The following is a 25,366-nucleotide window of genomic DNA, read 5'->3' as shown; positions in this document are numbered from 1 at the left end:
GCAATGATCTTTGAGAATGTATTTGCCTCAAAATCTACAAAAAACTAAAATGGTGGTTACATTCCTTTTGATATTGATTGAACATGGTTTATTAATTTATTCATTGGTAAATTCTAAAATGGACAAACCATTTAGAACACAAAAAAGGTCATTTTATTAGTCATATTATATGTAATGGGAACTAAATACCAGATGAACAAAAATGATGACAAAAAAGAAACTACTTAACATAAAGAAAAGTGGTCAGTAATTTTGTGGCTTGGATCTATAAGGGCCCATGTCGTAAATCATTATATTACAGGAGAGTAATTATTTAGCCATTTTGTGATAGTAAAATGAACTAATGAAAAGTGGAATAAAACTATTTACGTATTTTTATTATTATAGTTAAAATGCAGTTCCATCAAGAAATGTTAGTAGAAAAACTCAATCTATTAAAATGAACTGTTTCACGCCTTTGATAACAAATATTAATAAAAAAAAAACGTTACCACGATTGTGATAAAATAGTTAAATGTACAAGATTTTAAATTGACATCAACAGTCTACAAAATGGTGGCAAGAAAATATGAAATCTGTCGCTGTCCTTCTAGATCCAACCTACAAGATTAAGAAACTAATTTGAAAAACTTCCTAGTCATATTTTAAACGGTACTGCTTAAAATTGTATATTTTTATCAGATACAATTGGCAAATCAATTAATAAATGTAGATTCACACTTTATCCTTCACTTTTACATATCGATAGCTAACTAACCTAACTTTTTGTGTAGATATTTAATATATCTGAACATTTTACGTAGTTCTGGTAGAATTATTTTGAATGACACATTCTTCTTTATTACATGCTCCAAACAACAAACATTGTGAGGCAGGTAACAGTTTACTGTTGCTTAGTTATTATTTCAATCTTATACTTTAGATAATTATTTATTTATAACTATATAGTTATAGTTTTCTCGATAACTATCTTTAAGTATTGATATAAAACAACTCACTAAAATCTCTACCTTCGAACAGGCTAAGCCGTTTTAACTGGATACTAACTTAACCAGAGGACACTCCATATTCATGTTCAAATGCCGTAGTGTTATATAGATTCCCTGGAAATAAACATGTATGCGTACATGCAATAAATTTATAAATAAATAAACCGGTGAACAACAATCACAATATAGCTCTGCATTCATTCAGCGGAGATTTTAATTTATATCGGTTTTTTTAATATCCGGATGGTTTAATTTAAAAAACAGTAAAATTGACATATTTGATTGATTTTAAAATCAGAAGTATAAAATGAACAGATGTCATGAAATAATTACTCATTTATTAGACTTTTCATTTATTATCAAAAGCTTATCCCCGGTTGTTCTCAAAGTTGTTCATCTTCGGTTTATATTTTTTTTTCAGAAGAGCATACATGCATCAATAATACTTTTTGTAGATATGTGTTTCCTGATAAAATTCCATAGTTAATAAGTTTGATACATAGTGAAGTCTTGAAGATGCCTACATAGGCTAAAGCACCAGGTCAATAAAGAAACAAGCATACCTAAATGAAAAAGTTTGATTCAAAATTATAATCAATTTTATATACATTTCTCAAGCATGTATAGATTTGTACAATGGAAAAATTTCACATTTACAAATTTCATTCATTTATGTGCTTATAAACATATTTTTTTTATAAAACATTTTAAAAGATAATAAATTATCAAATATTTAATCTCATAGTAATGATAGTACAATAACTGATAGATTTATTCATGTTCAAAAGTTGGGAAATGTTTCCAGTGTAAACTAAAAATATTATTAAGTGTAGCACGATATTATTCTTAATTTGATTCTTAGAGATTTTCAGGGTTCGTTTTTGTATTTTTCTCATTTTGGTAATTTGAGTTAAAGAATTTACATTTTAAGAAAAATACTACGTCTCCGTAAAACTTCCTGAATACAGAATTTATGATTTTTCAGATTCCCTCAATCCTTAAAAAATATCTACTTCCTTGACTAGTAATGTAACTTATTACTAATAAAGAGACTGCGATTAAATTATCATAATAAAAAGCGAACTAATTAATAAAAACATTTAATAATAAATAATTGTATTTTTTAAAATAATCAAACCTGTGCTATAATATCAAGAATGTTCAGATCAAAGGTAATCACCATCATCATCATTCCCTTCCCACACCCAATGGAATATAGGGTACTGCTTTGGTTCACCAACGCAGCGTATCTTGATCACTTTTGTTACATGACTATAAGATGATAACTCGTACACTTTAGGAAGGGTAAATTCAGTACAAAGTGCCAATTCAATGAGAAAGTTTGAAAGTTTTTTTTATTATTTGTTAATCGACTATTAAACTAAGCCAAAATTTTTATTTTTATGTATCGTATTATTATTTTTAAAAAAGGAAATATTTGCGTTCTTATGATTTACACAAATATTAAATTTTTAGGGCCATTTACAATGAAGAGTTGTAAATAACTCACTATTAAAAAATGGGAACCAAGTTGGGGTAGAGTGGGATTCGAACCACAGACATTTGAGCGGTGAGTTCGAGACACTAGCCACGGGACCACAATCTGATTCAGCGCTATGATTTTTTAAAGTTATGTATTTCTGAAATTAATCCGTGTGTGACGTCTCAAGTTCTTTTCCGCTTGTTCTCGGTCAGTTCTTCCACAACTTTCTTTTCCACAGTTTTATTTACAACTTAATCGACTATAATTAAATAAAAATACAACGTTTAAATACCGAACAATACTGTTTGAACCTAGTCGTGGAAATCGGAACAATTTTACGTTAAATATTATAATATTCACTTATAAGTGAGAAGCAACGTCGTTTTGAAGGCAACCGGAATCAAAGGTGGTCGGAGAGAGTCTGGTTTATGTTTCCGGTCATCAGCGCCGTGTTGCGTCTCTGTGTCGACAGGCTTGTCACCTGAAGGTTCATGTGTCCAGTGTTGCAAGTGCCCATAGCTATTTTAATTTCTAAGTTGTCAATTTGAATGTTTTATTTTCAACATGTAGAACCTTAAACTGTACCATATATAGGACACTGTTAAAATTATGACACAAGAATTATATCAAGAGTCTTTAATGGCTTACTGCAGAAGCTCGGGGAATAAAAAAATAGAAATGAAACGATGGATTATGGACCTACCGGGGCAGTTAGTGAAAGATGTGATTTCTATCACTGGCTTAACTGAAAATAAAGTAACTCCAGCATTGATACGGGGCTAACTCATGAGACAGGTATTTATAAAATAAAATGTTCAGATTAAATCAAATAAAATAATATTAAATTCTTAATTTTTGGAGCATGCGTTGCTTCGAAACCGATCGGTAAGTGTTTTGATTTAACTATTTTCTTTTATTATTGCCTTTGAGGTGAACATCCTCGACACGGCACACGGCCATACTCAACCAATCTAGCGACCGCAAACAGAAGAACAAGAGCTGGCGCATGCAGGGGCCGTGCAGCGGTTGGACTACTTACGCTGACCTTCGGGGGCGCAGGGGGTACTTGGTGGCGCCGGGGGCGGCGCCCGAGGGGGGCGCGGCGCCCTCGCGCGGGGCCCCGTTTAGCGGCAGCTCCACCATGCCCAGAAAGTCGTCCCGAGTCAACCGGTTCTCGTCAAACACCTGCATCACCAGCTTGTGCTCCGATGGCTTGACCTAAAATAGATACACAAATTTATCATCATTATTATTCTGAATAACCTCTACCTATAGCGCCATTTTCGTAATATGTTTATGCAATGTTAATTTTAATTCAATTAAAATTTGAGAAAAACATTTTTTGTCATTGCATGCCAAGGATTATTTTAACAATTTAGAGAACAGAGCTGGTATTTTAAACGGTCTCGTACGGGTAGAGAATGCTTTGCTAGCACATAATTTACGTACTAATTACGTGCTAGCAAAGCGTCCTCTACCCCGCGAGAGCGTTCAGAATCACACTCCAGGTGGGTTTTAAGTTTTTGTTTTCAAAACATCACTTCCACAAATTTCTGATTCTATTGGAAAAGCATTTTATGCCATAGGGCCTACGACCACAAATATGTACGTATAATGATCAATATCATTGTGCTGGTCTAAGCGCAAAACATCTTTTTTTTTTTTTAATTTTTAAATAATGCACCCATAAACATATTCTTACAACATCTGGAATGCATAGTTTTTTGAGTTAGGTACTCTAGAGCAGTGTTGTACAATGATTTATACAGAAGTAACACAGTTTACAAAGACAAAACCATTCTGTTTTACACAGACAACGAGTTAACAAATGATTTATACAATCTACAATACCTAGAATATGCAAGCAATATGACTACAGATTTACCTTGATATTTTTCGTGACAATGAACTTAAATTGAAGTCAAAAGTCATAGAAATATTGAGAGAAGCACATGATGTTTAATTAATTTTGTTATTATATACATTCTATTCATTTTTTATCACGTTTGTTTTATTTGACATAATTTAAATTATTGTCTTCAGTGCAAACAATTTTTTTATCGCGTGTATGGGTGTCCTACACTAATATACAAAGAAATTGTCAATATGTTTTGAACATACTGTTTGTTTACCTAATAAAATAAATCAAGTAGTGGAGTGATAGGACCGAACATAGAAATTCCTCAAAAAAGTCTAGCTGCAGCATTTAATTTTACTAATTATTGATTAACAATAACGTAACTGACTAATGAGTATTTAATAAATTGACATTTGCTAGGCCATTCATTGAACGAGAGCATAGCCTCTTTTATATTCAATCCTAGGGAATGTGACGGAAAAAAAATCTGGTCATTTATTGATTTGAAAATGTAACAATTATTTTTTACTTACACGAAACACAAACTCTGCATTCCATACTGGATTTAGTGTCTGAAATCAGATACAAATAAAACAATTATAAATCAGAAAGCCAATATTATATAAAATAAATAAATTCTAGGTTTTCCTGCAATTTTCAATAATAGTGGAACTCTGAAACAAAAAAATAAAATGATAAATAACCAAATAAACTAAATCTCTTTTAGTCCACTCCTGTATAGTTTCAAAGATCGTATTCATCTCACATTACGCTTCCCATCCTTACAAGACAAGAAGACATACTTGATTTATTAGCTCCATATGCAGAATAACATTTAGTAAAAATTGAAAAAATAAAATAGGATAGAATTCATTAGTTAAGTATACCTTGATAAAGAAGCTTGTATAGCTTTGAAATCGGTCAGTAGAAAAAATATATAAAATACCTGGTTAAAAAAAACTTGTTACAGATTGATCAACGTAAATTGATTGAATAAAAAAATATTTATTTATTTTTATTCACGAAAAAAAGTATTTAATGTCTTTTTTTTTTAGTAAATAATTGTCTTTAACACACTATAATAGGCTTTTTTGCATTTTCATATCAATTTTCGGAAACAGAGTCTCATGTTTGCATGAAAAAACTGATAAAATTAATTTGATCGGTACATAATCAGTGATCAATAATTTCCCATCACTAGTGACATTAGAATCGGGTTGTGGTCCTGTGGCTAGTGTCTCGGACTCACGGACCAAAGGTCCGTGGTTCGAATCCCACTCTACCCCAACTCGATTCCCATTTTCTAATAGTGAGTTATTTACAACTCGTTGAAAATGGCCGTCAAAATTAAATAATTGGGTAAATCATAAGAACGCAAATATTTCTTTTTTTTTAAAAAAAAAAAAAAAATTAGTTTGACAACTGTCATTTTAATCAAGCTATAATATTTAATATTTTAAGAAGAGAAATTGTAAACATACCTTTTTCTTCGTTTTTGTGAAAACTGAGTCAACCAGGATGTCTCCATTTATTGTATGAATGTCAACTCGAACATACGGGTCACTGAAAATAAAATAAATGATTACAAATCGATTAATTCAGAATGTTATAGGAACTGTGAAATAGTGTGGCGGAGAGTATCAACCCAGGGTGACAAATAGACCCGTTACTCCTATTCTAGCTACGTCTAACATATCGTCGGGAATATTGCAATTATCACGTAACCTGCGATGTTTTTTAGAAAAATGATTTACTGTACTAAATTTGTTATAGGGACCAGTAATGGCTGAGGGGGTTAAAAATGGGGGGGGGTAATTTTTTTTACTAAATAGGTACATGTGTATTTCACAATAATTTTTTTTTTTGTAAAAATACAAAAATATATATACAGTCGAACTAGGTTATTACGAGGAAGATGGGACCGATTGAATTTGCTCGTTATAAACGTTACTCGTTATACCAGAGAAATGTTTTTTTTATACAATCGCTATTGCACATTGTCACTTAGTAAACAAGTAAATATAGTACATTGATGGAAAATCCTGCGTTTCTTCGGGTACAGAACCATTGGAGCAACGCGACATCGACATTAGTACGATCACACTTTCAAATTTTTTTTGTGTCCGTGATATTCTTTTCAAATGCAGACAAATAAATATCCTTATTCTTTCACAATTTTGACACTGAGGATGAAGATAGAGAAAACTTTGAACAATTCCGCATTTTTCGTACCACGTTCGATTTCACGAATAATTGCCACTTTTCCACGAATTGAGAGACACTTCCTCTTGTTAGTAGACATGTTTATAATTCAGGGGTTAAGTTTTAACTGATCTGGTCTAGAACTCATTTGACATCACCCACTTGTAATGTTTATTGTGTATTGAAATAAACATAGAATATTAAAAAATCTAAAAAACCCTGTAAAAACCCCCTAAACAAGCATGTCATTCATAAACTACAAAAGCAGCTGTAAATTGTAGCAATGTGCCGAACCGGCACTTACTAAGTTCACAAAGCTTGGAATTTTCAAAACTGTTTGTTTATTTTTCAATATTGTCAGCGAAAAATCCAATTAGGTACTTAGACACTTACATAGCTGTCATAAACATAATCCGATCCCAACGCCCGGCGGTATTTATCCTTTACGTTAGCCGACCGTTTGGATTTTATCACTTAGGTTTTTATTTCGAGAATGATGTTTTTAACAATCGAAGACACTTCTATTCTAGCTACATCTAACTATCGAAGACAACAACCGACCGTTTGGATTTTATCACTTAGGTTTTTATTTCGAGAATGATGTTTTTAACAATCAAAGATTTTTCGTGTAATTTTTGACAATATTTTTGTTCGGTATGTCCGAGAAGTAGCTCGTATGGAAAAAACCATAAACTAAAATGTCAACTAATGTTTCCTCGTTACATCAGAGATCTCACTATTTCCGTGATCGTTATAACCGAGTTCGACTGTATATATGTCTAGATAGATTTTTCTAATATGTTACACAAATATACAAATTACCTAAGATAGCGAGTGTACTTTATCTTGGCTCATAAAAAGGTCTTAATTCGCTTTGGCGTTGAAAAATATCTTTCACTCTCAACTGTCGTCATTGTAATTCTACATATAAACATTACTACTACATTTAACTTACTAAAATGTACGGGATTTCAATTTTACGAGGCAATATGAGTTTAGTGCATACGAAACAGGACTCTAACAAACACTAGGTAATTGGACACGTGCAAGAAACAATATATTATAATAATATTCATTCACAAAGCTCATTTCAATCTTGTAAAAAGGGACGAGAAAATATAAACTTATGATAATCCTTTCCTTTAAGAATTCGTCCTTTTTAAGTGTAAGTATTCATTTATCAGCGTATCTCTTCCAGTCTAGACCAATGCCAATATGTTATTATTATTATCAATCTTATTCTTATCTTCCTTGTTTCATATTGTTATCTCTACCGGGACAATGCCCGCATTTGAATTAATTTTGGGTCACATGTTCCGATGTTCATGTACGCACGGGAAGTTTCATCTCTTTCTTTCTCATGAGAAAATCTAGATATAAGACATTAGCTTTGGGACAGTTACAGAAATGACCCGCGCATTTGATATAACATGAATATTTGACGGTGCATGTGCTTAATTGTATTCTAGATAAAATCTTTAAAAACATGAAGATTAATAGGTCCTTATATATATTTGAATGAATGTTTTTTTTTTTTAATATTATAAAACCTAATTGCATTGTATTATATACTTTGTTTATAATGTATTTTAAGTAAATTATTTTGATTGGTGGCAAATGTTGGGGGGTCATTGACCCAATGGACATAAGGGAAAGCCGCCACTGATAAAGACTAAGAGCTGGTAATTTTAAATTATAGGTATTTTTAACTGTCAATAATGCTAGTTTTTCTGATGCCATTAGCGGTACTTTTGGTTGAATAAAATCATAAGTAATATTATTATTTTATTTTTTTATATATATATTTGGACCCCTGTATTTAGTAGCCTTACGTGTCATGTACAAGGCTAAGGTACTCGGAAAAAATCGTTTTTGTTTGTCTTGGAAATGGGATGTTCGATCACTGATTTTGGTTTATTACCTTTATGAGTCCAATCACCATTGTTGCAAAGTGCAAGAACAATGGCGCGTGATAACTACTTTTAACGACAGTGTGGATATCTGTTAAGGATATTCTTTCCTGCATTCTGCTTCAAGATAATGGCGTTGTAAACTGAAGAATGGGCACTGAAATAACAGATGTTCGATACTCTGTGAAGAAATATCATCGCATGGACAATAGTCATCATTCCTTAATTTAAACCCATGTAGGTAACTTCTCATAGCTCCGTGTCCGGTAAAAATTTGGGTCGTTTCGAAAGTACTTTGGTAATGACGACGAAGTAATAATATTAACAAAACGCTTTTTAGGTTCCCCAGCAGAAAAATCCATTGATGGTTTATTTCATTTTATTATTACGTATAAGTTACGCGGCAGTAGTCAGCCTTGCGGTGTAATGGTCAGCGCTTTTGCCTACCATGCAAGAGGTCTCAGAACGATACCCGACATGGTTGATATGAAATATTGATTTAAAAGGGTGTTTTCACAAAAAATATTTCATAGTCCCTGGACGGGTACCTGAAGCGTAAGACTGATCATCTTACCTTCATGTAACAAAAACTAACAAGATACACTGCGATTGGTGTACCAATGCAGTGCCTTATGCACCATTAGGTGCAGAAAGGGAATGATAATGATGATGATAAGTTACGCGGTATTGGAGTATCACCGACGATATAGCAAATATCGCATTGACGTCAGCAATTTAAAAAAAAGAGATGGCAAATCACAGTACACATGCAATCATTCATGTTAGAAAGAGATATACACCAGTTGGGAGCCGACAAAATTTTGAAAAATTTACTTTAAAATATAACTTCAGTCGAACTTGGTTATTCCGAGGAAGACGGGACCGACCAAATTTGCTCGTTATACCAGATAAAGGTTTTTTAAATCCAATTGCCATTACATATTGTCACTATTGATAATTATAACTAATGCTTACAAACATACCGTATTCTTTCACAATGTTGACCATTTGATAAGAATAGAGAAAACTTTTTACACACTTCAACATATTTCGCGCCACATTCTATTTTACAAATAATTGCCACTTTTTTTGCAAATTGAAACACTTCTGCTTGTAAGTAGTCATGTTTATAATTCAAGAGTTAGGTTTTAACTTATCTGACATCACCCACTTGTAATGTTCATTATGCATTGACCATAGAACATTAAAAAAAAACATTGTAAAAACCCCTGAAACGAGAATGTCATTCATAAACTAAAAATGACGCTGTAAATTGTAATGAGGTACCGAGCCTGTGCTTAAAGCTTGGATTTTTTACATGCAATTCCAACCATATTTGTGATACTTTGTCCATGATGTCGGCCAAAACACTACATATGTACTTAGACACTTACATAGCATTATAAACGTAAACCGATCCCAATGCCCAGTGGCATCGATAATAAGTTAGTCCCCCATTTGGATTTTATTACTTGGGTTCTTATTTAGAAAATGATGTTTTTAAACAATTGAAGAGTTTTCGCTCAATTGTCGACAATATTTTTGTATGATTTTTGAATGTATGGAGAAAACTACAAACAAAAATGTCATAAAATGTTTCCTCATTATATCTGATATCTCGCTATCTTCGTGATCGTTATAACCAAGTTTAACTGTAATTATCTATTTGTTAGATTGTATTTAAGAATGAGACAATACATCAGAGCATTTTTTCATTACAGATGTGACTGCATATTTCTATAGGGCATCACCAACAAGCCGTGAGGTTGGCAGAGCCGAACACCGCTTTGGCCCGCAACGCATAATCCAATGCAACGTCAGCTCGGACAAGTTATTAAGCGTCGTGCATCGAAAGAACATTTTCATTTTATATTGGCATTTCGTGTCGCCCGTCCACCAGCTCCTCGCCGAATGTTCGCTATTGTAAATTCCTTCTGTACAGAATTGTAAGGATGTAACTCGTGTGTAAAACTCAATAAATAACTTCAATTGTAATCCATCTTTCTTATTTAACCTCAAATTAATTCACGCGCACCCATCCATACAGTATCATGTCTAATCATCATGAAAGTCTTCTAAACAATGAAGGCACTTTTGCACAAATGCCCAAATGCCATTTTCTCAGAACCAGTAATGTGTCTATTTAATTATACGTGAGTTGAGTGAGCTTTGAGTTTGAGTGCTTATTCTGTTCTTATATTAACTATTATAAACCAATTATCAATATAATCATTTTCATTATGCTGTGTCTCATAATGAGTTTTTAATAACACTCGGGAGAAAAATAAGTTAAACGCAGTGCATTTTTAAAAAATTCTCAAACAAAATAACAATATGAAGATTATGTTTGGCAAAACATCTCTAGAATAAAATAAAAAAATTGTTTTCACCTTAACACATTTTAAACATCGTCATCATCCATTTCCCATTGATTACTTTGCCAATCATAATCACCGTAATTTAATAGCATTATTTGACATTTGCAATTCGTAACATTTGTCAAGCAAATATGATTTCCTTTCTTTCTTTACCGCAGACGCAAATGTCTTTCTTTCCGCACAAGAGGAAGCAAACAAAGGTAATTATATACGCAACGCATAATCGGATGCAACGTCAGCTCGGACAAGTTATTAAGTGTCGTGCATCGGAAGAACATTCACATTTCATCTTGGCATTTCGTGTCGCCTGTCCACCAGCTCCTCGCCGAGTGTTCGCTATTGTAAATTCCTTCTGTACAAAATTGTAAGGATGTAACTCGTGTGTATCTACTCAATAAATAACTTCAATTGTAATCCATCTTTCTCATTTAACCTCAAATCATCCATACAGTGTCATGTTTAATCATAATAAAAGTCCGCTAAACAATGAAGGCTATTTTGCACAAATGCCCAAATACTATTTTCTCGGAACCAGTAACGTGTCTATTTAATTATACGTGAGTTGAGTGAGCAGTGAGTGCGAGTGCTTATTCTGTTCTTATATTGTTCTTATATTACTTTTATATACCTAATATCAATATAATTATTTTCATTATGCTGTCTCATAATGAGTTCTTAGTAACACTCGGGAGAAAAATAAGTTAAACGCAATGCATTTTAAAAAAATTCTCGAACAAAATAACAATATGAAGATTATGTTTGGCAAAACATCTCTAGAATAAAATAAAAAAATTGTTTACACATTAACACATTTCAAACATCGTCATCATAAATTTCCCATAGATTACATTGCCAATCATAATCACCGTAATTTAATAGCATTATTTGACATTTGCAATTCGTAACATTTGTCAAGCAAATATGATTTCCTTTCTTTCTTTACCGCAGACGCAAATGTCTTTCTTTCCGCACAAGAGAGCAAACAAAGGTAATTATATACTCAGTGATGGATCAATAAAATAAGTAGAAGAGGATTATCTGTAACCTTCTTAACAACTCTTCCTGAAATGTCATTCATGGATTATTTCCCCCAAAAAACGATATTGAAACAGCATTGAAAATAGTTGTAGCAAAAATATTCAAGATATATATATACGAGTACTATTAAAAATAAATTAAAAACATTAACTGCAAGTACTTTTTATACAATGTTCCAATGCAGACCAGTAAATTCACAATTCATTTGCCTTAGAACAGATTATGTCTAGTAGGGCGACAAATTGTGAATTGCAAATGTATTTTTTTTTTTATCAATTTGTTAACTGTTTCTTCTTGTTTCTTTTCTCATCAATATATATATAAATGTATGTATGTATGTATGTATGTATGTAAATCTTAATAATAAATATATAATTACTAAATGTTATTAAATATTTGTACATAACCACTTACAGACTTTTCTATGTCTACCGGTTTCGAGACATACCCGTCTCTTCGTCAGGACACCAATTAAACCAACATGCGTACGTCTCGAAACTGGTAGACATAGAAAATTCGGTAAGTAGTTATATACAAATATTTAATAACATTTAGTAAAATGTTTGACCACAAAGTTAATGCTTTAAATATTAAAAATAAATAGTTCTTTATTTATACAATTTCCATTTATCCTAATAATTTAAAAACATCCCAACTGTATAAAGTGGATAATACAGGGTGTTCTTTAAGCCCTGTCACATCTGAAACCACGATGATCAGTATAAGCAAGAAGACATATTAAAATATTTTTTTAGAATGAATGAAATTTAAAAAAATAAAATATTTAAAAAAACAAATGGTTGCCAACTTCTGCAGGGGAGAAACGAGGAGGGGGGAGGGGGGAGTCTGACACACCGTTAGCCGTGCGGCCGCGCCCCCCTCGCTTCTCCCCTGCAGAAGTAAGCAACCATTTGGTTTATTTAATATTTTATTTTTACAAATTTTCTTTGTTCTAAATATTTTTTTAAATATGTCTTCTCGCCCATACTGATCATCGTGGTTTCGAGTGCGACAGGGTGTAAAGAACACCCTGTATAAGTAGTAATTTTATTTCAAATGAAAATGTCGGGGAGGAGGAGTCTACTTAATGATATTAATAATTTATTACTATTAACATGATCGCGGTTGTGTCGGCTATAGCCGTTAAAATCTTGTCTCTCGTTTAGGAAATCAGTCCAAAAGACATCATGTTGTCCCTATGAAAAACAGTCAGTAACAAAAGTGTCCCAAAACGTCAGTCAAATGAGATTGACTTCAAACCACTAACTACGGTCCGATCGGAAGTAAACTCCAAAAAATAAGAATGTTATGTGTCCATGAGTGGATCCTACAAGAAAAAAGTGTCTGCAGATGTGTTAATGAACCTTTGCAATGAGATTTTTCAATTACACGGTTTCTTAATCTACATAGCATTTTATTGATAATAGTAATACCGAACTGAACGCTAAATTTAATTTGAGAGTTTTTCTCACCAGGAGAACATGTTGATTGCTGTTAATTTTTATCTAAAACAAAAAATCTTAATTTATACTCACAACATAAAATAGCATACCTAATGTGATTAAAAATGCCTGAAATGGAATATGACTATGATTGTAAGCCAACAGAAATGTCAGCATTCATTCATGATTCATTCATCTTCCCACACATAATTTTTTACATTCTAGAACCTACTGCAAAATTTACTGTTGACATAATAAATTACAATGTGCTGAGTAAACTAAAATAGTACAAATAAAATTTTAAAACTACCTGAGATTTTTTTGTAAATACTATGCAACTCCTTAAAAAAATATAAATAAATAAGAGAGACTATTTTAGAAAAACAAAATTGTAATATTTCATCCATAGAATTAAGAATAAGCCAGAAGAAGCGTAGAATTAGTTACAAAATATTGGTTTCCGTTGTCCTCTTCGCTATACCAGATTAAATTCCCACACTTACAACACTAGATTAAAAACTAGGGGCTCCCTGTCTGTTCCCCGAATTACAAATTACTTCGGAGAGCGAACATTAAATTGCGTTGTTCCAAGATTGTTCAATGATCTCCCACAAACCATCATTAATATGAGAAATCTTCAAATGAAAAAAAAAGAACTGAAGAAATATCTTCTAGATGCTTTATAGTGCCTGTTTATAAATAAATCTGTAAAATATAAATAAAATAAATGTAATATAAACCTGTCATAAAAAAAAAATGTGTCCCACCGAAGTCTTTAGTGGGTAACAAATTATTATATGTATTTTTTAATTATAAAATAAACGCTGTTTTGCAGCACTGAAACTGAAAAAAAATAATCCCTTTTTTTATGTACCAATTTGTAAAAACAATTATACCTCGAATTCATTCATTAGACGTACCTGTAGAAATTATAATGGACTCAGTATTGATGAAGACATTTTTAACTGCACGTTGCATTTGTACAGAAAATTTCTTCATGGGGTCGATTATTTGGGATAGTTGCTGAATGTGCATCATGAGTGGTTTATGCTATGTATATGTGCCGCATGTAATGTATATGTTGGTGTATGTTTAATATGTGTGTTCATGTGTGTGCGTGGATGGCTTCGGAGTGTACATTCGGTATTTTTATTTATTTTAATTTATATTATGCCGCCCGTCAATTAATAAATGCGTTTGTAGTGTCTAGAGTCGATTATTGTAATGGTATCTATGCAGGTCTACCGAAGAACAAAATGACTCGCCTACAATCTGTATTGAATGCCGCAGCGAGACTTATTTTCGGAATCTCTAAGTTCAGTCATATCACTCCACTACTTCGGGAACTACACTGGCTACGTTTTCCACAGAGGGTCGAATACAAACTCTGTTGGCTTATGTATAAGTCACTGCACAACTCTGCTCCGGAATATCTAAGGGAACTATGCATTCCAGATGAACTAGCTGACAGGCATCTCATCATTATCACTAGTATAAACCGTTGAATCAAAACCTGATTTAATTGTTTATTATTGCTATATACATATTTTTTATTAAATATATTTGTATGTCGCTTTTTTAACTTTTCCAAAGATGCGTCATTGAAGGATTTCACATTTTATAAATTCAATATTAACATCATAAAGCTATCAAATTAATATCCGCTCATAATACGTAGTCTTTCAATACAAACAATTTCTTAGAAGATACAAATTGTATTGCCAAAGTGTAGTTTTACATTACAGCCCTCCGTATGAAGCGTGCACTATCTCAGTTAGACATGTTTCTAAGAAAAACACGGTAAAAGAAAATAATGTTGTTTCAATACTATGCATGTCATCACTATATGCCATGCATAGAATTTAAAATAGTCCAGAAGGAGCGTAGAATCATATTTGAATACATCAGACTGTTTCCGAAAAATCCCCCACTTTCGCCGCGCGCATACATTAAGTCGCCACGTAATGTTGTCAGATCGCGTAAAATATAATCATAAGATAATTATGTTTTTAAAAAAAAGCAATTTGTTAATTTCTCTAAAATTTTATTGTACATGCGGAAACATTGATTGACACAACAGAGTAGATAAGTAAAGGGTTATTTAATAAGAGTAACTTAATTAATGAACTTTGAACTTGAAAAATAAAACAAATTTTATTTTACATTAAACAGATATTTTTATTTCATGTTAAGTAATATTTTATGTTTAAGACAATATCGGTCAAATGTCCACCACGGCGTTGTTTGATCCGAGAAGTCTAATTTTCACTAGTTCCCTAATTAGATGAGCGATGTAGCGTAAGAAATTAGACTACCCTGGCAACACTAACAAAATGTCCATTTTGTTTTCTTTGACAATCTGACAGATGGAAAAATAATTCTATTTTTAAGTAATGCATTTGCTACTTACACATGCATATGAAATGTGATCCCATCCTGTTTCTTTAAGATCCAAGCAGTATTTCTACACTTTAAAACAACACAACAAGGCATATTTGAATTAAAATCGGGAGTTGTGTAGTGAGCGACGTCTACAATGAAACTAATGGATCAAAACGTCAAACAACTTTAAGAGTAGTTTAGTCGCCTTCTGTTTGATGCGCGTATGCGGTTTCTGGACTATTCTTAATTCTATGATGCCATGTATCAAAAGAAAGGAAAAACCTTGGAGATTAATTTGGTTTTCATATTAAATTTTGAATTAAAAAGATAAATTAAACTCAAATATATCTAAATAAAAGATAAATATAAACTGAAAATCTAGCTACTGCAGTTTTACTTCCAGGATTTCATGGTTCCTGAAGGAATATTGATACGTGAGCAGGACTAAAATAAAGATCTTTTCTTCGTGATTCCAAATCTGCATTTAACGAAATGTCATCAAAAATTCTAGATACTGCAATCTTCATAAGGACGGCAGATTACACGTATGCAGGTGTAATATAAAACTGCACATTAACATTTTCAAATGTGTTTAATGTATAGAACAACGATGCATGTAATTTTCTTCAGCTTTGCGTGAGAGCATTTTTTTTTGGCACTGTCATAACTTGATAAGTTCAAAATGATATTCTTTGATACTTTGGTTAGTTGTATGCTCAGAGTAATAATTCACTAGAGAAGCCCTTTAGCTCTATTGAATAGAACAAAAGCGTTCCAAATTTTGGTTTGGTTTTTACAATCACCATATTCTAGTTGAAGATAAATTCTCTCTAGTGATTACTAAGATACACTACCGATCCTCTACCTTCAAGTATTGAGTAGGTACATTGATATGAAACAAGGGGAATCATACGTCACGGTACACATATCTACGCACTGAAATGACATAGCTTCAGTATGACGTCATAGTTAAAGATTAAAAGTCTCCCGACCGACTACTAAGATACACTACCGATCCCCCCACCATCAAGTTTTGATGTAAGTACATCAGTTTATACCGACGGGTCTAGAACCCCTCGATACGTTTATCTACGCATTAAGTGACAAAAATTTTGCTCCACCGAGCAATTTTTCCTTTAGTTAAGATTTACTTCCTTTTTTTATGGTTTTGAGGTTGCAACATTTTTTTCTTAAAAGCCTATTCAAAATATAAAAGAAAAAAGTACATTTTAAAGTCGAATTAAATTCTGAAATGACTGTCAGTTTCCGAAACGAGTGGCTAGATGCAAAAAATAATGTCGCTAAATTCTGCCCTATTAACATATAAGAGTTTCTAGGCGTAAGAAAGTTGCCACTACAAAAAAATAACTAGTTATTATAATTTTTCCGTCTGCTTTACTATCTTCCGGAGTGTACGTATCGAGACGTTAAAGGAGCCGGCTTTGTAGTAGCTCGGTAGATAAATACAGACAATCGTTAGGCATATTGTCTTGGCAAATGTCAAGTCTTTTTAAAATCATGTTCAAGCGAGCAATTTATTGGAGTTTACAATTGCTTTGAAGTGGGCACTTTCTATCACAGAAGCCTATTTAAAATATAAATGAGAACTATTTTAAATGTTAATGAAGTAAGGAACGCGGACTAATTTTTGCGGTCATTCATTGGTTCGTTTCAATCATATGATGTCGAGATGACAAGCAGGTAGAACATATCGAGGAAGATACAGATAGTCCAGAAATTAAATATACCGTCTCGATATGTACAGATGAAGATAGTGTTCATAATTGAGGCCCAGATCCCGCTTTGCAAAAGAGGAATGTAGTAATACCATCAAAATAAACGACAACAAAATTCCTGCACATACAGAAAACAGAAGAATTCGCCCAATACAACACACTCAAACAACAAAAGAAAAACGATTTGCATTCCAAAGCACATAAGTATAAAATTATTAAGACATTACTGGTGAAGCAGGGGCTAATCGTTTATATAAGTGATTATGCACAGCTTACCATTATATTTGACAATCGATAATGTTTTATGGTAGTTTTAAATATGGGAAATAAATAAAATAATTGTTATTTATTATAATTCTTCACTAATATGTTAGTACTTTTAATTCATTTAACATCGAATCTGTGTATCGGTTTTAAAAAAAAACTCTTTTTAAGGCTTTGTTTTTTAATTACATATTATTTATTTATATCTTAATTTAAATTACATTTATATACATATTCACTAACATATTACGGCTTTTTAGGCTGTGCTCGTGTTAAGCCATAATAATAATGAACAAAAAAATTAAAATAATTACATGTGAGGCAATATAAAAATTTTAGTGTGAAATATGCATGTAGCTATTTAGTAAAAAAAACGACCCCTCCATTTTTAACCCCTTCAGCCGCCACCGAGTGTTAGCTCAGTTAGAATGTAAGATTAAGTATTTTTTATTTATTTATTTAAACGCCTTTTAAGCTTTTACATGTTTTTACATACATATATACAAATAAAGACAGACATGTATTTAACACCGAAGTAGAAAAAAAAAATATAAATGATTTTTTGAAAAAAAAGAAAAATATTAAAAATATCATCTTTACATATTAGTATAAAAGTGGAAAGAAAAGAAGTGCATTTTTAAATATGAAGACAGAAATGCATTTTACACAAAAAAGGACCAAAAAATAAAAATGAATTAAGAAGAGAAAGAAAAATAAAATAATAACATCTAAAAAAAGTATAGAATTGTAAAGCGCCTAACAAAATTGGCGGTAAGTAAAATCAGCAGATAAAGATCCCTCGAGGGTTAAATCTAGCAATTGTATATACTATATTTGGACATATTATAGAAAAATAGTAATAGAAATATACAATTTTGTATTAATATTTAAAATTAACATTAATTATATTTTAAAATTTGACTTTGTGAGGAATAAAGTAATAAGAGAACGGACGCAGCAAACTTCGGTGACAACTGTCGTCAAGCGGAGGCGATACGGTTGGCCAGGCCATATACTGCGGATGCCTCCTGAGAGCCTTAATCACTTTTTTTTGCCTACTTTACAAGGCATCAGGTTCTCGACGTCCTGGACGTCCACTGCTGACTGTTCGTCGGCAGTTTATGTCAGAACTTCGGGACGAGAACCTGACTTGGGAGGACGCAAAGGAGTTGGCAGCCGATAGAGATGCATAACGGCCTTTTGTGGATACCATATGCTCCAACTTAAATAAATTAATTACAAAATATATTGTGTTACCTTGCACCGAATATATCTTTTTTGGCCAAAGCATGACCAGCGACAACCTTTAATCGCAGCAAACAGGAGTTTTCATCCGTCTGGAATAAAAAAGAAACATAAATTAAGTAAACTACAAAATACCTTTATTTCAAATCAGTAATTAATCAAAGTTTAGGTTATGTAAATACTTGAAATTGAAAATTTGAAAATCACTAACATTTTCTTAAAATTGTATTTTCCTATCATCATCATCATTCCCTTTTCAGATCTAATGGTGCACAGAGCACTGCATTGGTACACCAACCGCAGCGTATGACTTTTGTTACATGAAAGTAAGATGATCAGTCTTATGCTTCAGATACAAGTCCAGGGACCATGAAATATTCTAGAGCATGGTTTCCCAAACTATGGGTCGCGACCCAACAGTGCGTCGCGAGCAAATATTAAGTGGGCCTTCGCCAATGTATACATGAATTAAAAAAAATAGGAAGTGATAAATTTGATATTTCATTCAGCTGTTTATAATTCCTAAAAATTGAAATAAACTTAAGTTCGAAGGGATATTATTGTGCTGTCAGCTTCGTGGTGTAGTGGTCAGCGTGTTTGCCTACCATGCAAGAAGTCTTGGGTTCGATTCCCGGCATGGTTGAAATGAAACATTTATTTATAAAGATGCTTTTACACTAGAATATTTCAAAGTCCCTGGACATGAAGCGTAAGGCTGACCATATTACCTTCATTTAATATGGTCAGCCTCCATGGTGTAGCGGTTAAGACGCTTGACTCACACACGGAAGGTTCCGGGTTCGATTCCTGGTGAGAACACAAAAATTAAAATGTGATTTTTCTCAAGCCTGGGTGTTCTGTGATGTAATTCACCACAGTAATTGGGTCTCCTGGCCTGTTGTGGTGCAAAAAAAAAAGATAAAGTTAAATGTAATAAAAATGATCGAGATGCGCGACGATTGGTGTACTAATGTAGTGCCTTATACTCTATTAGGTGCAGAAATGAAATAATTATGATAATTGGTCAGTGTCCGGGTGGATAAAAAATACAGTTCTCCATGTAAAATTTGATCAGATTTTTTTCAAGTACCAACCTCTTTCGGTTAGCGTTCAATCAAGGAAGTAAAGCTGCCAAAGCTGCTTGCTATATTTGCGTAGTGTGCGATGAAGATGCTGTGAATTATTTACTATTTTTTTGCAATTTTTTTTTTGTGTCCTCTTGTTCTCTTTTTTGGAAAAAAATGGACACAACTTAAGTTAACACCTATGTTTTTTTTTGTTTTTGTTTTGTTGCAACAGAGATGGAAAACATTTTTGGGAAGGGAATATGGAAATTTAAGCATTTACAGGGCTTATGATCTGTCATTGGCTGGTTTAAGTGGCCACTTTACACACTGTGTTTAATTCAATAAAAAAAATTTCATGTGATATGTTTTTTTTTTGTTTTTGTTTTGTTACAACAGAGATGGAAAACATTTTTGGGAAGGGAATATGGAAATTTAAGCATTTACAGGGCTTATGATCTGTCATTGGCTGGTTTAAGTAGCCACTTTACACTGTGTAACATTCACTATTCTCCCTATGTTTAAACATTCACAATTTAGATCTAAATAACTCCCTAGGGAGGAAATCGACATGACCAAATTCAGTCGGGAAAAACGCGAACAAATATTTATATTTACAACTTTCAATGTCCCTTTCACTATCGCTCTAAAACCCCCCCTCATCGTCTACAAGGTAGAGACAAGGGGAAGTATAAAGAAAATAAATAAATCCTTCACCCTTTTCAAACCCCTTTATGTTGACAGCGATAGGAAATGTTAGTTACTACTCTTTGGAGCATCAGAACGCCCCCGGGTGACACTTAAGGCCAGTCACCGGCAGCACACCCAAAAGCAGCAGACTTACCCAAAGACTACTGGTTGCAAACCAACTTTTGCCACCACTCATACCTGCTCAAACTGTAATTATTGAAGAATTTTACCTCATCAAGCGAAAGCAATAAAGGAGACAGGTAAGATGATCAGTCTTACTTCGACTTTTAAATAAATATTTCATGCCAACCATGTCGGGAATCGAACCCGAGACCTCTTGCATGGTAATTTAACGCGCCGACCGCTACGCAACGAGGCTGACAATAAGTTAACGCTCAATATTTAATGTAAAAATATTTCTTGTAGTGAAATGTATTTATAATATTTATGCCAAATTGTACTACTTAAAAACTTGATCGTAAGACTTTCAAATATTGTTTTCAGTACAAGAAAAGAAAAATAAAATGGCCGCTTTTGCCATTTATATTATTGTATAGTATTGATACTCGGTGCTTAGCATGTGGTGCCTTTGTTTCGCAAGGTCAAAAAATTTGTTAGTATCCTATACAAAACTATATTCGCACTTGTTTCGGCTACATACAAACGAGTTTCAAACAAAAACTAGTTAATTAATGCCAAGTAGGTACTCGTAAAACAAATTAATTAAAATGGTTTTGTTTTTTTTTTGTTAAAAATCGATAAAACATTGAATAGTGTTTTTATTCAAACATAAACAACATGGATCGATGAGTGTATCAAGCCAAATAGGTAAAATGTGTGTACTGTTTGTGAAATTCGTTTTATTGGTCTAAATAAATTGATTATGTTTTTTATGATTATTATAGTTTTTTTTTGTTTATTATGTTAATGATAATTAGTTTTATTCGATTACGTTTTTTTTGTTTATTTATTTATTTATAAATTTATTGCAAAAAAATATATATACGAGTACATACATAATAACAGGGAATCTATATAAAACCAATTAACGTAAAATGAAAACGGAGTGTTCTCTGTTTATGATAGTCTCCATCTAACATGGCACAGCCTGTTCTAAGATAGAGATGTTCTATCTTTAGAGCGTAAGTAGTCCTATACTAATAAAACAATAACATAAAAAAGAAAAACTAAAACTACTTAATGATAAATGCCTAGCTAATCAAATGTAAGAAATTAAAAATCATTATTACACAAATATAAAGTATATATATGTGCCAAGAATACATGTTACTTAAACATAAATAATATAGTATAATATATGTTGATATTATTATGTTAACTTTGTTAAAAAGCTAATTTAAGGCATGTTTCGCATTTTGTAAAATGTTTCCCTCGGCACGGGACATTATGAGGTGAGGGAACATTATTATGTATAAAAAAAGAATACAAACAATGTTAAAGTATAAATAAATAAATAAAATAATATTGAGTACATGAATGCATTAAAGTAATCATGTTTGAAAATACTACCTGCATGTTACCTTGAAATAATTAAAAATCACAAACATTGAAGCAGATAGTTATACATAATATTATAAAAGGATGTAACTAATTAAAATAATACCATGCAATAAAAACATTCATGTTTTTTATCACAATATCCTAATATGGAAAACTTATCGGGAAAAAAACAAAAGCTACCAATGTTTTTTCGAAGATTATAAGTACATTATTTGTATGAAGACTCGGTGTTTATTAACTTGTTTATAATGTTTTGTGGTATTAAATTGAGACTATAAGCGCCAAGAAATAACACATTGAAAAGAAACATTCTAAGATTCTTCAAGTAAGATGCGACATTTGCTGCGGAAATATTTGTATTTTGTATCGATGGATTGACAATGTTGAATTACAGTTAGACATAAACCTGTTATACATTACTTACTATTTCTGTTTCGTCTGGAAAAGGGACGTAGCCATACTCTGTAATTTGGGCCATTGCCCAAACGTTATTTTACGTAATTAATAGTCAACAGCCTTCCGAACAAAAATATTCCATTTGAGGCATACGCGTGACAATTTTTGGGAATGGTTCGGCCAAAGAACAACTTCTCGCCTGAACATGGACGTGTTACAAATGCACTATTTAATCATAACAGTTTATGATAACAACACGAAACACACTTAAACACTGATTGAGGCCATTGTAGTGAAAAATGATCAAAGAATTTGACAAATGAGCCTTTTACGAGCATTAATACCACTGCTGTCAAATGTCATGAGAATGACACATACTCTACTCTAGCGACAAATTATTGAACATTGTACAATTAATACACGGGTAGGTCCATCAGCCTTGCAAAATTAATTTCTATTATTCTGATTTAAATGACATCAAACCTATTTACATTGATAATTTCACATTTATAAAAAAACAACAAAATATATTTTTATGTCAGTTGCATGTTTTAAAGCACCATATTATTCACCTGCAGCAAATACATTTATACATTTTTTCTCCACTGGCAGCTCTATACAAAATAAGCGGGAAATATAATAAAAATAAATACTTTAAAAGGTCGAAAAAATTAATAAAATCAGTTTAGTTTCTAAATATTATGCAAAAAAAAATTGTTTGTGTTCTCAACACTCATAGAATTCCGAAAATAAAAATTAACTTGCGAAATACAAATTGAATGTTGTACATGGTCATATTTCCCTAACCTACAATGTAATGGGAACTGTATTAGTACACTAATTAAAACATAATGTATTGACAATTCTCTAAAATTTTCTTCATCTCTGTTGTAATATGTTAATAGTAACAGCTCCCTTGGGGGTTGAATCCAGTTCTTGTCTACAAAAATTTGAACAAACTCACAACATTGTCAGTATATTTTAATTGGTGTACCAATACAGTTCCCCTTACATAATTTTGTGTGGGCTAGGGAATTATGGTTATGTACAACATTCAATTTGTATTTCGCAAGTGAATCTTTATTTCCGGAATTCTATGTGTGTTGAGAACAGAAGGGAATTTTTGGGGGTAAACAGCAGCTTTAATCCGTCGATTGAAAGCGAACAGAAGATGTCGAAAAAGCTCACTTTCGTCTACTTGACATTCTTGGTTGGCTAGTGATAAAATAAAATAATCAATTTAACTTAAAAAGGGAACATAATGTCTGACAGCAGAAAATTTTCTTTCAATTGGCGTAATCGTATAACCTAGAATTATAATATACGCCTTTACCATTTTGTTTTACATTTAGTGCATATTTTTCAATTTGGAAAAAAACGGACACAACTTGTGTCAACACCTAATATTTTATTTTTATGAATAATATATTTATATTATATCCTTTGGCTGCCCCGTTTTTTACCAGAACAGAGTTTTTTTGTTGTTGTATTTTGTACCTTGTTTATAATGTACAAGGTTTATATTAATTTCAAAAGGATATTTATTTTTTGGTTTAATACTAAAAAAATACTTCAATGTGTGGGGTTCATAGTCCATGATCGATGACACACACGTGCTAAATAATTTCATCTGAAATTATAAGGCGACGACCGATGAAGTAAGTCAGCGTTTTCTAGTGAATTAAATTCTTTACATTTTGCAAAACACAAGATCAATGTCCTGCAGTACATAAACATCGTCCTACCATGGAGCTATGAAGAACAAAGGAACGTGGCCTATAAAGAGACCACAGGGCGCAGTCAACGCCCAGACCAGTAAAGTTCAGCCAGTTCAGTTCAGTCAGTGTAGTTCAATGCAGTCACACAGTTCCAGCATGTGGTTCAAGTGCAGTCTCTTCAACCCATCATCGCCGCTACGCTCAAACTACTCAACCAAGTGCTGTATCTTATTCACCATATAATAAATCTGCATTTAAATTACAAAATCGTCTCTTCTGTTAATCTCTAACTGGGGTAGGAGCTCCACCAACCTTCAGCAACATAAACCCTACAAGTGTTTACTTTGTAACTCCCTTATAAAAAAATATGTTTTGCAAATTACCGGAATATGAAGTGACCTCCTGGGTTCGTCTATTACAGGCATGCCCGATGGTCGTCTCCTGGCTACCCAGGAGTGTGACCGAGGTCGCTGGCTGTCCATTGCTCTCTGGGCAGGAGAGGCGATGGGCGCAAAGGCCGCAATGTGCTGCAGAGCCGAAGGCATTTTGTTTTACCATTAGGATATCCAGATCCACACTTTTAACACCAACTTAGTTAGGAACTGAGTGCATTTAAAGCTTAAATCGTACACTTTTTACTTCACTAGCAACACTGATCTATAACTATTTTTATATTCATGTAGCTTACTAACTTTTATTTATATAAAAACAGTATATTGTCGTTGCACATCAAATATGGGCCTTGTGACTCGAAGCACATTCTGAGAAAATCATCAAAATGCGACTTTTTGGCTTAAAGTAATTCATATTTTAAATAAAGTTTAATAGTGAATTAACAAATAAAAATATATTTGAAAAAATACTAAGTATTTGGCTACAGCAGTAGCTGCTCGATTATGGAATAATCTACCCACTACTGTCAGAGACATTCTTTATTTACATTTAAATCAGGTATGATATGTCACTTCCTGAATATTCGAGTTTTTCCTTTTTTTATATTATATTTAGTCAATTTTTATTTCATAAAAAAAAAATTATATTGTCATTATT

General features: G+C 32.4%; 1 protein-coding gene across 10 annotated transcripts in view; it reads right to left on the bottom strand.

The window, feature by feature from the left end:
* Positions 1 to 25,366, bottom strand: part of Nedd4 (E3 ubiquitin-protein ligase Nedd4) — a 63,060-nt gene that overhangs the window by 36,643 nt on the left and 1,051 nt on the right. For 3 of the 10 annotated variants that reach the window (XM_088235911.1, XM_088235904.1, XM_088235906.1), the window contains exons 2-6: positions 24,700 to 25,077; positions 18,940 to 19,019; positions 5,812 to 5,893; positions 4,864 to 4,902; positions 3,512 to 3,690 (exon numbers count right to left, since the gene is read on the bottom strand). In XM_088235911.1, coding sequence (XP_088092037.1) covers positions 3,512 to 3,690; positions 4,864 to 4,902; positions 5,812 to 5,893; positions 18,940 to 19,019; positions 24,700 to 24,861 — 542 coding nt within the window. In that variant the 5' untranslated portion in view covers positions 24,862 to 25,077. Of the gene's footprint in view, positions 1 to 3,511; positions 3,691 to 4,863; positions 4,903 to 5,811; positions 5,894 to 18,939; positions 19,020 to 22,626; positions 23,184 to 24,699; positions 25,078 to 25,366 lie in introns of those variants that run through there. The other 7 variants (XM_088235910.1, XM_088235914.1, XM_088235912.1 and 4 more) reach the window with 6 other exon arrangements.

Source organism: Micrasema longulum, unplaced genomic scaffold (assembly GCF_059751315.1).
Source record: "Micrasema longulum isolate JH-2025_06_02 unplaced genomic scaffold, ASM5975131v1 h1tg001467l, whole genome shotgun sequence".
Classification (NCBI taxonomy): Eukaryota; Metazoa; Arthropoda; class Insecta; order Trichoptera; family Brachycentridae; genus Micrasema; species Micrasema longulum.
This window is presented reverse-complemented; position numbering and strand designations above follow the sequence as displayed.